Source organism: Rhinolophus ferrumequinum, chromosome 13 (assembly GCF_004115265.2).
Source record: "Rhinolophus ferrumequinum isolate MPI-CBG mRhiFer1 chromosome 13, mRhiFer1_v1.p, whole genome shotgun sequence".
Lineage (NCBI taxonomy): Eukaryota > Metazoa > Chordata > Mammalia > Chiroptera > Rhinolophidae > Rhinolophus > Rhinolophus ferrumequinum.
Window position 1 is genome coordinate 23,849,619 of NC_046296.1, and position 12,613 is coordinate 23,862,231.

General features: G+C 39.1%; 1 protein-coding gene across 1 annotated transcript in view; it reads left to right on the forward strand.

Annotated features, from left to right (window-relative positions):
- Positions 1-12,613, forward strand: part of LOC117033351 (uncharacterized) — a 37,468-nt gene that overhangs the window by 3,454 nt on the left and 21,401 nt on the right. Inside the window, exon 3 of the mRNA XM_033125433.1 lies at positions 1,506-2,386. Coding sequence (XP_032981324.1) covers positions 1,506-2,386 — 881 coding nt within the window. The remainder of the gene's footprint in view (positions 1-1,505; positions 2,387-12,613) is intronic.

The window sequence follows — 12,613 nt, forward strand, 5'->3', positions numbered from 1 at the left end:
AACGTGAAACTTCACTGTTTTTACTTGGAGACCACATGTGGGAGAAAGTGTGGGTGAAATTCACAGTCAGATGCCCTTATGTAGCAGAGGCTGTTTGAAGTTCATTTAAACATTTAAGAAACATTGTATACATTTTGGTTATGATTTTAAAAATATTTATGGAGCTCTAGTATTATGGAAGCTTTATACAAAAAAATGCACGGAGCTAACTTTGACCTCTATTTGATATTGACATCGTTTCTGAATAACCACAGTCACCGTATAGAAGTGATTCCGTGATTTAAGAAACACATAAACAAAGCCCAATGCCAATAAAATACGGAGAAGTCGAGCTGATTTGGGTGGAAGTGACTTGGATACAAGGCTCTTAAAACTGTTCACCTGCTTTTCTGAAGTTAAAATTCCTTATTGCATTTTGATAAAGCCTAGTACCACATGACTAGTTATTAGAGTGCCTTTTAATAGAAACCTAATAGTGAAAAGGAGACAGCTTTAGGCCATTTTATTGATGCATAAATATGTTTCAATCATCTACTTCAAACGTACATTTTGATGTGGCACTGTCAGAATGACTGTAAAATATTGTATTAACTATGGATGTATCAGAGAACTTGGACAGATGTTGACTACTTAACGCAGTAAGAATGCTTCTGTTGCAGTGTGAAAGAACAGGATGCTTTCAGTTGTGCTACAGAGCTGGAGGTGGTGGACAAGGTTATTTAGTTTTAGCATAATCAACTGAACTGTGAAAGGTTATTTCATGAGATGCTGTTTGGGTTCCTTGCTCCAGATTAAAACAACAACAACAAAAAACAAGGACCCTCCTAACAATAGCTGGAAAACGTGAAAAATTCTAGCAGGAACCAATCACAAGTACTCACACGTTTGATACATTTTAAACTAATAGCGGAAGTACTGAGTGCTGGAAGAAGTCTGGCAAACTGCTCTAGTTACCAAATGCAAACATTTACCTTTGAAGCAACAGGATGGGCCAGACTGGTCAGGATTAGCATTCATGTTCCACTGGATACAGGGGCGTATTTTGTGAAAACCTTCAGGCCAAAATCGTACTGATTATTCAAAAATAAATATTTTAACATTTCATTGAGTTATCTAATGAATAAGAAAAACATGGAAGGCTTCCTGCAGCTCAGAAAGAACTCTAGTAGCCAGAAAAACACAGAGAAAAAAAGAAGAAGAAGAAGCTGAAGGATGCCTGCTGAGCAATTATTCTTTTGTGAATATTGGAAAATGTACTTTTCCATGCCCTTATTTAAAAATGAAAAATAAATATCATCTTTCCTTGTCTTTTTCAAAAAATTAGCGTCAGAGTATGGTATGCTTGGTAAAAATCATGAATTTTTCCAGGCAATTTATGCGAGAAAGGGCCCAATGAAAACTTCCAACTAAAGGGAGAAGTCGACTATGAGCCGCAAACAAATCGGGTGGGAGCGGAGCCCACAGCCCTGGGTGGCGCCCCTTCTTCCAAGCTCAGCCAGGATAAGTTCATTTACCTGCAAATCGGCGGCCACTTCGGGGACTCTTTACAGAGTGGGATCCTTTCACCGCAGAGCCCTTAGCGGGGCTGTCCTGTCTCCTGTGCTTGTCGGGGTGCCAGGTCCCCGAGGCGCACTGCAGCACAGTCTGGTCCCAAGAGCCGAGCCACCCTGAGGCCCGGGCCTGCCTGCATGCCCCGACACCAACTCCCTGGGTGGGATGGGGGACCCGGCGGGAAACGCTTCCTAGGGGTGGGGGTCCCGTGGGCTCTACTTACACCTTGCTTGACCCTGGGGTACTGGGGGCAGGGCGGGGGGAGAGGTTTGGCGGAACGTGTTCCCGGGGGACTCCGAACCATCTGGAAAGAGCACGGGATGAAAAGGTCCCCTCTCCTGCCAGTGTCCCCCTCTCTGCCATTTTTGACCGCCACCCCAGCTTCTCTTTGAAGTTCGCCTCAATATCTGCCGGAGGGAGCCAGTCAGGCCTGAACTGGGCAGGGTGGCCGCCCGGGAGCCGGAGAGTGAGGACCGGCGCAGCGGGGCACAGCGGCTCGGGGACACCCGCCTCCGTCTTCTGCTTCTTGGGGCCGAGCACCCGAGGGCGCCTTTCTCCTTTTCTGGACTTGGGGACCCCGGCTTTCGCCGCCCGACTCAGCCTAATTCTGCAAGTTTCTCTCCTCTGTTACCAGACGGCTCTTCCCTGGGGGCGTCTATTCCCTGGGATGCCGCCCCTTTCCCGCTTCCACTTCCGAAGCCAAGTGTGTTCCGAGAATCTGTTTGGGACACTGAAAGCTTTGGGGACCCCGGTCTCCGAGTGCCCCCTGCGGTCGCGGCTGCCCCTCGGAAGGGTTGGAACAAGCATGCGTTTGTGGCGGAGGTTATTATTTCAGGTGCGCTAATGGGATTAGAGACCGCGGGAGCATCCTGAGGGGACCAAAGCGGTTCCTTCTCTGGAGGGTATTCCAGCCGCTGCTGGTGGAAGGGGCCGCACGGCAGGGCTGGCCTTTTGCTGCAGAACCACCCGCTACCCCAGAGCCCTGCGAAGGGAGCGGCGGGGGCGGGGGTGGGGGCGGTGGGGGTGAAGGGGGAACAAGCTGGGGCGGAGGAAGGAAAGAGACGTAGTGATAGTGACGGAAACAGAGAGAGGGAGAAGACAGAGGGCTGCAGAGAGGGAGACAGAATCAGGGACACAGACAGAGATGGAATCCTATCCAGTGCGGTCCGCCACCCGGACACCTTAATGTAGCCTCCGCGCACCTGGCCTCCCAGGGAAGGGGAAACGCGCTTCTGCTTCCGAGGGAGCCTTATTATAGACTTTTGCATAATTGCATATTGACTTTCCTAAATAGTTCGGCAGAGCTATTTGTGCTTCTACTTGTTCAATCGCAAACAATTCCCTTGGGGAAAAGAAAAGGCAAAGAAAGTGTGTGCGTGTGCGTGTGCGTGTGTGTGTGTGTGTGTGTGTGTGTGTGTGTGTGGTGCTGCGCGCACGCCAGAAGCAAATACTACCACTCTCTTTCAAAATGTCTCTTAGGCCTTTCCAGAAAAGACTGTCCTGCTTTAGGAAGTGCGAGTCAGCAGCACAAGTAGGGTGAGGTGATTGCTTTTCCTTGGGCCCGTGTTTTCACAGCTCCTTCTCCACAGAGAACCGGAAAATGATAGGGCGAAGTCAAGGCGGTTAGTTCCATTTGCCCATTTCACAGATGAGCAAGCTGAGACCCAGATAAGTTAAGTGACCTATCCAATTTCTTCTCTCTCTTTTTGCATGTCTCAAAGTTCTCTTTTATATATTCCCCCAGTTCTTAAAACAACAAAACCTCCCCCCAAACCCAACCCAACTACAGAAGACTTGCCTATTTTATGTCTCCTGTCAGAAGCAGCAGTGTGTGAAGCTGATGGTTGTGTGTGAGTGCAGGGGGTGGGTGGTGGCTCCTTCCTCCTCCCCTGCTCCAACACTGACTCCATCATTGAGCCCCTTTAGGAGAGCAGCAGGCAGGGAGCTTACTGACCCGTGGAAGACCCTTCCACAGAGCAGGAAGGAAGGAGCAAGGAGAGATCCTATTTGGTAGTGATGGTGCTGAGGTGGTAGGCTTTGCTTTTCTCCAACCAACTCCCACAAACAAACAAACAAACAAACAAGCAAACAAGCAAACAACTCTGGCCTTTTGCACGACTTCCTGTGACTGAATGATCCTAAGCACAAAACTGGTCCAGGTCACCCCCAGGGCAAAGTAAGGACTTTCAAGTCCTTATTTACCCCAGGATTAAAAACATCCCCTCTAATTCTGTCCCTCCTCAGCAGCTTGCCTTTTAAGGATATGAGGATATGAGAAAGAGTTTCTTGGAGTCTAAACAGATATAATACCTCCTTGGGATGTTTAGGTTTCAGTTTTATCCCTGCTACACAGGCTACCAAACCCTTTACAAAGACATCCTGTATCTTTTATGGGCAAAATAAAATTTTGAGCAGCTACTTTTAGTTCTGAATTATTAATTTTTAGTTTCAAATTTTCCTTCTAAAACAAATCAGTTATTTATTGCCATCTTCTCTCCATTCCCTGATTATTTTTAGCTTTTCATTCTAAATTTTTTGTTACTTTGAATTTTGTCTTGATTTGAGTGTGTGGTACAGAAAACCTACTTCTAGGCTTGTTTTATTTTGTGGAAACCCCGTGAAGTTTACTGATTTTTACTGATCAAGTTTACTGATTGACTATCAACAAAAAATAGCCTCACACTTTTTGAGGTTTAAACCTGAGTAATGTGCTATGTCTTAGTCTAGCCTTTGTGATAGCCCATTGCATTTTCTTACATACTTTATTCACATGTCTTTCAGTTAAAAGTCTTGAGGAACCCGACCTTTGTGATATATTGCCCTGTAATCTATTTGCAGCTATTTAGTCACTGTAGGTTGAAAATGAACAATGATTTTGGAAATTTTATTAGAAAAAGCTATTTACAAGTACAAATATTCCTAGCCAAGATTCTGGGTAGTGCCAGTGAGGGAGAGTGGCAGAGCTGAGAGTTGGGACACTTGGGTTCAAATTTTAACTCCGTCACTAATGGGCTGATTGCCTTTGAAGAAGTTAAGCACCTGCAAAATGAGTTGATTGTATTATTTTGTTCCATAAGTATACTTTTGATTTTTGTATTTAGTGATTCCATATTATAACATTAGATAGAAAATGTGTAGCTTCATAATGAACAAAAAGGTTTAGTGTAAGAACATCAAAATAATACATATTTCACAGTAAGTTTTAAAGAGGTTGATGCTTTGGAGTTGGATTGGAGAAAGTTATGCTAAAGCAACATTTCTCTGCCTGAACTTCAGCCATTTACATACAACCTGAGGGTTTTTGCCCCGTTTTAATGCCCTCTGAATTTACTTTTTCCTTAAAAAATAGTATCTCCTAAGAAAACACATAAATGTATTTTAAAATGAAACTTCATCATAGGATTTCTTTTGCATTTTTTACTAATGTAAAGTACAATACATTTAAAGAAATATACTTGGATATATGCTCTGAACTCCTCTTTACTCCACTTTGGGAAGCAACGGTTAAGGACGATTTTATCTGTTCAATATGCCATGTTCTAAACAGGTTGTACTTTAAGAGGTAATTAGCAGAGAACGAAGTGAACACTAATCATTAGGAAAAAATCAACACTAATATCTTACAATTCAGCTTTCATATTTAAAGTGGGACTGACTGTTATCTTGTAAACCTGTAAATGCAAACTTGATATTGGTGAACTATATGGAGCTTCCATCTTACAAGGCAGCATTTTGAAATATAATCACTATAATTTTAGACATTTTTAAGGCCCAAATTTATAATAATAATAAGCAATTTTTGAAAAATATACTAGATTCAATACTATAAAAATGACAATAATTTCTCATAAAAACTTTCAAAACATTGAAATCTGAAACTCTTGTGTTTTATATTCCAGGGAACGAAAACACGAATGCTTCTACTTTGGATTTTTTTTTTTCTTTTTGAAATTATTCACTCTCAACTGCCCTCTTTTTGAGGTTCCTCCGACAGGGAAATCAAATGTCAGAAGAAATTCCTTAATACTTCCAGGCACCATAATCTCCAGATATTACTCTCTAAGTTTGAAAATGACAACTTAGGTCTTTGTTGAAATTTACACCTGAAAGAACTAAAGTAAACAGAGAGATGTCAAAAGCATAGGATTATTTTTGTTGCCATTAGATTTTGTCTGGATATTCTTCAGTGTGGTTTAGAGGTTAAAACACTTAATACTTACTCCACTGGCCAGGTAACTTTTGGAGACACTATTTCTAGCTCCCTGATTTCACATTTGCCTTTTCTTTGCAGCACTGCACACTGAATTTGTAGGGCAAGAGGTAATTTATACACAGATTTTATTTCTTTATGTCTAATAGTGGTTACATATCTCAGCAAACCAAACACCATTCACTGGAAGCTTTTTTCCTGCTTTGTTTTCCCCTAAACATAGAATTAAGTTAAAATAATTTATTGAAACAACATGAACACCTGACCATCTTAAAAACCAAGGAAAATCAAAACCAAAAAAAGCATTGCTTAGCACAACCAGAATGCTTAAGAACTTAAAAATCGCAAAGTTGAAAATGGATAGTTATGGCTCTTTCTTAATAACTGTCACTTGACGGTAATTCTAAATCGGTATCCCAGCACGATGGGGAGTGTGGTTGAGCTTCAAATACTGTGGAAACCACTGCTTTGAAGATCAAACTCGGCCTTGTTTAAGTCCCCCGCTATACTGCACTACCAGCAACCGTTGAGTACACAGGACCAACCATTGAGTACACAGGACCAACCATGGCCTTGACCTGGTAAGAACCGAATGCCCACAGCCAATTAGTTCCCTGCCTTGTGATTCTGTACCTGGCAGTTACCTTTTTTCTTTTCTCCTTGAGCATTTAACTCTCTTTAGTTTTGTATTTTTGCATTTCTACGGTAGTTGGCCAGCACCCATTTTTATCCTAAGCTAATTTAGACAGAAAAATACTACATATTTTCAGATACTCTTACCCGTTAAAAGGCTTAGGACTTATTTGTTTGAAATGCTCAACCAACGAGCCTTCCTCCGTGCGTTTAGCTTTGTACCCCAGGAGGGAATACTTTGAATTTATTTCAAAATTCTCTGCTTTTTATTGCTTTTTCTTTTCCTATGAGTCTGTAATTTAGTTCTGCTGACACAGTTGGTTAACCCCATACTGGGGAGCTGATTAAAAACATTTTCTAAAAACTGTCTATTCCTATTGCTAGTATTAATCAGCATTTTTTTCTTTTTTTGCCTATCCCTTTCTTTTGGTTTATCAAAATCTTTCCACCTCCATCATTTCAAATGGGCATAGTTAAAAAGCTACATACTCAGATCTTTTTAAGATGAGCTAGTTCCCACTGCACCTTCTCTACTGTACCTGCTACATGAGAATGATTCCAGAGAAAAGTATGTGGTCTTAGAGATTCTATTAAACCATATATGTGCCAGAACAAATGTGAGCCATAATCAGTTTTTTCCCATCCCTGGGCTTAGGGGACCATTCAATTACACAACAGATTCCACTCTTAAGGAATACTTTCCTGAAAAATCTGAATCGTTGTCATAGGTATGCTGAGGGAAGCTGCTCGGAATCATTTATACACTTTATACACTCCGGTACACCCAGACACCAAGGCCATCATCACTGTCCTACCTGTTCTCTTGAAAACTTTTAAGAAGACATGAGACCCACAAACAGTTTCAGAGTTTACCTGCTTTTCTCATTGTTACTGACATTTTTAAAATAGTGATTAAAAGGCAAGTCTGTTGCAGATTTCATAAATCAGTCTTTTCTCTGTGTTCTACCATCAGGTTGCCCTTCTCACGAATGTCACCATATGTCATTGCCTGTCCCAGCCAATCTCAAGTTGGCTGAAAGTGACTGACTGACTTTTGGTCTTGTGGCCTGTAATTGGTAAACCCTTTTTGGTTTTACATTATTCTGTTTAGAAGTGTTATTCAGGTGAAGTTAATTATTAGTCCTAAAAAAGTCTTTGATATTCAGGGACAAAATTGAGAATTTAATTATGTCTCTAATTTAATAAAACATTTCAGTTTGCCAAGCGTGCCCCACTCCCAGGCCTAATAACCTTATTTTACTTCCTAATCCCTGTGAGAATGTATTATTATCATCTCCATTTCACAGATGAAGTGTAAAGTCACACAACTATTTAGGATCAAAGGCTGTGTACTGAGTCATGATACCAATCTGGAAAAAAATCTCTCTGTACTGGGACACTTTATTATGCTAAACATTTGGGAGAGAGGGCATGAGAAAAAAAAAGAGAAAACATTTCTTTTTACTTGAATTTTTTTAGTTCCTTTTTTTCTTTCTCTCCTATCAGCTACTATAAGATTAGAAATATTTAATCTCCTAGACTACATACCCAGAAAATTTCACTATTTCCAGTGTCTAAACATTCTGAATTGATTAACAATGTTCAATGCGAAATGTTTGCTTCTCTGTATTTCAAAGTTATTTTTTGTTCTGCAAATGGTGATATTTACTTTTGAAAGTTCACACCCAAAATTATATATAGAACACAGTTATATAAATTGATTATAATTCTTTCATTCTACAAATATATTTGTTTTGTTCTTGTAGTTGATTTTTTGCATTTAAAAACTGTAATATGTCATAAATCAATTTATGACATATTATAGCACAATTTTCAAGGAGACAGCAATTCAAACTTTCCATTTAAAGAGAAAGAAGAAAACTGCTTTCAGGAAATATTAGTTAACCGGCAGAAGTCCTTTCCAGAGCAGTTACCATGGGATTGAGAACTATTTGCTAATTATGATAGTGCACTAATTATCTGCTTTTACATCTCATCTACTGTCTTTCTGTCTAAATTCACTTCTAATTACATGGCATACCCTTTTTGCGTATGACATAGCTAAAAGTATTGCTTTTTATCAGATATGAATTCTTTTACTTGGAAATGTTAAAGACATAATTTCACTCCCAAAATATTTTCTCCTGGAGTATAGTGAAATCTTTTGACTGTAGGTTGAATAATCTGTCATGTTGTGGGGAGGGAGGGACCAAGATTTAAATATTAGAAATTTTTATCCTCCAAAAGAGAATAGCAAAAATGATCAGTGTTGTCATGGTTTCTATTTTTAAAATGCAGTTAAGCAGATGTAGCCACATTACCCACTTATCATCATCACTGTCATTGTCACTATGTTTTTATTATTTTCCAGAATTTCAAAAATGGTAACTGATGGAAAGGTATTTTAAACATAGTGTAATAAAGGAAAGGTTACTGGGCCATCAAAACCTATTTCTGAGTGATTGTCATCTGAATTGTACAGGTAGACTTAAAACAAAAGCAATAATAACAACAACAAATGTGATTTCAATTCCTATATTTTGATTGCTCTGGGCTTGCTGAGCAAATAGAAACAAGAATTCACCTTCTGTGTAAAGAGAGTGAGTCTTGCTCATCTCCCCAAAGCAGGAACTTCTCTGGTGGGGTGTGTGCTTCTGAATTGGTGGTGGTGGTGGTGATGGGCTTCATCTCTAGGAAGCCTCAGGCTTTACTTCCAAACACAGGCTCATGTGACAGCTGTTAGTCTGACTCATTTGTGGGTATATACTTTCTCTAACTCTACTCCTGATGACGCTTTATTGATTATGAACTTTAATGCACACATATTCATTTTAATGTTTATTTGTTTTTAAAGAAAGCTTGGAGAATAATTTATAAGCTTTTAAAGAGTACATCTAATAGAGTACTTGAAGCTTCTGCAAATATGGAATCTGTTCTTCAGTATTTAAGGCACATATAGATATGTGGATCAAGCAGTTTTAGATCTCAGGCTCCAGGAGGGGATAGAAGGCTGTGGGGGTACTGGTTAGAGCACAAGAGGAAGCATTTATGAGGGTTTCCTCTATGCCAAGCACTGGGATATGTGCTTTTATACACATTATATCCTCTTGGCAGCATCCAAGTCTATTGAGTGTTGTTAATCAAATCAGAATTTTAGACTTTGGTGTATCTTTCGCACTAAATTGTACCGAGCTGAAAACTTGGATTTTTCTGCCTCAGTTTCACTTTAATGCCTAGTCACAGAATCATTTACACCCATTAAACTCAAGATGCTCAATTGCCCGACAAACTAAGGATGCAGCCAGCTCTTCGAGAACTCTTCGAGAATGTGGGGGCATTCTCTGCAACTAGAGACATTTCAGCAGTAGTGAGGCCTCTGCATTATTTAGACAGAGACCCTTTCCATCCTTCCCACCCCCTTGAGCCTGAGACACCTCATCTGGAAAATCAAGAAGACTTGACTCTATTTTTGATATTCATCCCAGCCCAGGTGATTTGTGAATTTCATATTTGATTTCTGCTGATGCCAAATGTTTACAGCTGAAAGGGGGGAGGCAAACTAATTATAAACAGAAATTCCCCAGCTGAAATCTCAGGGATTCAAGAGAAATGATTTAAGTAGTTTCTGACTCTGAAAATCAGAAATGCATTCCTTTGTGGCAATTATAACATACACTGAGAGACAAAAAGCAGGTTGTCTTTTGTTTTTGCTTTTACCATGTTAGTTATAACAAGGTATGGAAGTAAAACATTGCCGAAGCAGAGGAACAATGGTCCAAATGTGGAGTCACTGTACATTGGGGTTATTTCTTTATTGTTTGCTGTGTGCTTTAGAATAGGAAAGCACCCCTCTCTGGGCTCAGTAAAATAATGTTAATACCATCGCCTTCAAAATGGTGTTCTGATGTTTAATCAATGTTCATAAATCTCTTCAAGATCCTCACATGATAATTGTGACATAAAGTACAAAGTATTATTCTTGGAATGGGGTAATTTTATCCAATTAAATCTACTCTGAGCTATCACCTGGGTAGGAAACACTGTTATTACTTTGCAAATTACTTTGTACTTAAATTTCCTCATGCTCCCTAACCGTGAGCAAAAGTCCCATCAGGAGGGACTTATTAAAATATAGTTAATATTTGCAACACTGACTTTGATGGGACATTACAGCAAAGAACAATATGCTCTAGTGTTGTACTAAGGGCAGGGCAGAAGGCCCTAAATCTCTCTTAGGATGCATCTCATGCAAGTGCCATTAACCATTCTTACAGCAGCTGTATAATTAATAACTGGACACAGCATGTCAGTAATTTGAGTGAGATCATAGGAGACTTTGAATTTTAAGCTAGAAATCAACTTTGTCTATGAAGTTTGCTCCAGTTTCTAGAGACTGGATTTTCATGATCAGTTCGTGGTGTCTGTTTTTTTAAATGCAGCCAGCCCTTCAAAAACTATTGCCAAACGTGGAATTGATACTCAGTGTATGCTAGCAAGCACTAGAAATGACTTGTCATGTTTTGAATGGATCATTCTAGACATTGTTTTTCATTCATTAATTAATGCATTTATCCAATAAATTATTTATTGATTACCCATGTGCCAGGGTCTGGATTAAAGATCTAGAGAGATGTAAGATGGTGGGAATCCTGTGGTGATGTGTGTTAGTTGTAGTTGCTTTCGTGACCAGTTTGTGTATCATTTTAGCCATTGGTTCTCTTTTGGAAGTTGTTCTAGAGAGCCATATTGTCACATTGAATGAAAATAACTGCCCACCCCCACTTTCGTTCACAACTGGGGTCAATTCATCAGGCATTCCATGAACTTTTATTATAGTCAAGGAAAAAAGAGGCATTTATAATAATTAACATAGAAATGAGAAAAAATGGCTCATATTTTAGGCTATGAACTTTTGAAGTTTGTATGGCAAGTTAAATGAGAGAATTCCATCATTTTTAGTATATATAACTGCTTAGATATTTCAGTAATAATTGTCTCCTTTTCTTTCAACCCCAACCCCTTCTAATCATGTCAAAATTGTAGTGACTATTAAAGTCACACCAGGAAGTTAAAGATTAAATTATCAAAATGGAAATGAAAGAAAAAAAGAAATAATAAAAACAAAGAAAAAAAATATCTATAATCCTAGCATCCAAACATAGCTAATAGCAATTTTTCTTCAGATGTATATTTTATAGAATTAACTGTTTTTGCTTTCCATTGTATCTTTATTCAAATTATTACAAAAAATTTGTATCCATTTTTAGATAGATACAAAATGTTTGCTAATATTATGAGGCCTAGGTATACCATAATATAGTTAAGTACCCCCTACTTTTGGATAGTTTGTTTCTAGTTTTTTTGTTTTTTTGTTTGTTTTTTCCTTTACAATATTGTAAATTAAGCTGCAGGGCATATTGTGTGTGTGTGTGTGTGTGTGTGTGTGTGTGTGTGTGTGTGTGTATGTAGATTTCCCTACATCTTTAGAATGTAGGGAAGATAGAATTCTAGGTCTTTAAAAAATATTAACTTTTATGGCTTTAAAAATTTTTACTGAATTACTTGTCAGCATTGGATTCAATGATTTAAATATTTCCTCTACCAAAATTTCTAGGTAAAAATAAACCCATATTTAAAAAATTGCATTTTTTATTAAATGCAAATTTTAACATGTCACTGGTTAGTAGTTCTTTTCTCTCCTTTTGTATTGTCTGTTTACCTTCTTTGTGAATTTCTCTATTAGGGATATTGTAGCTTTGAAAATTCACAATCCTCTTTCTTATAGGAGGAATACATGAAGCTAACATATATGATTTTTTTTCTGTAAATGTTTCCCCCCACTTAATCATATATGATGTTTTCGAAGAAGTAGTAATGGAATTTAAAATGCTTATAAAAATAAGAGAGAGATCCAAGATGATAGAGTAAAAACTGTGCCTGCTTCCTTCCATGAAGACATTAAATTTACAACTAAATTATAGAACAATCAACCAGAGAACCATTGAAGTCTATCCAAACAGAAGTCCTGTAACTGAAAATATAAAGAAGGCACATCAAAACTGGTAGGAGGGGTGGAAACACAGAACGGGCCCCACACCTGCGTGTGGTGGTTGGCAATCAGGAGAGATATCTCAGCTGCTTTGGTTCCCTCCAGAAGAGAGAAGGACACCAGACCCCCACACCAGGCTCCCCAGCCTGGAGTACTGGTACTGAGAAGAG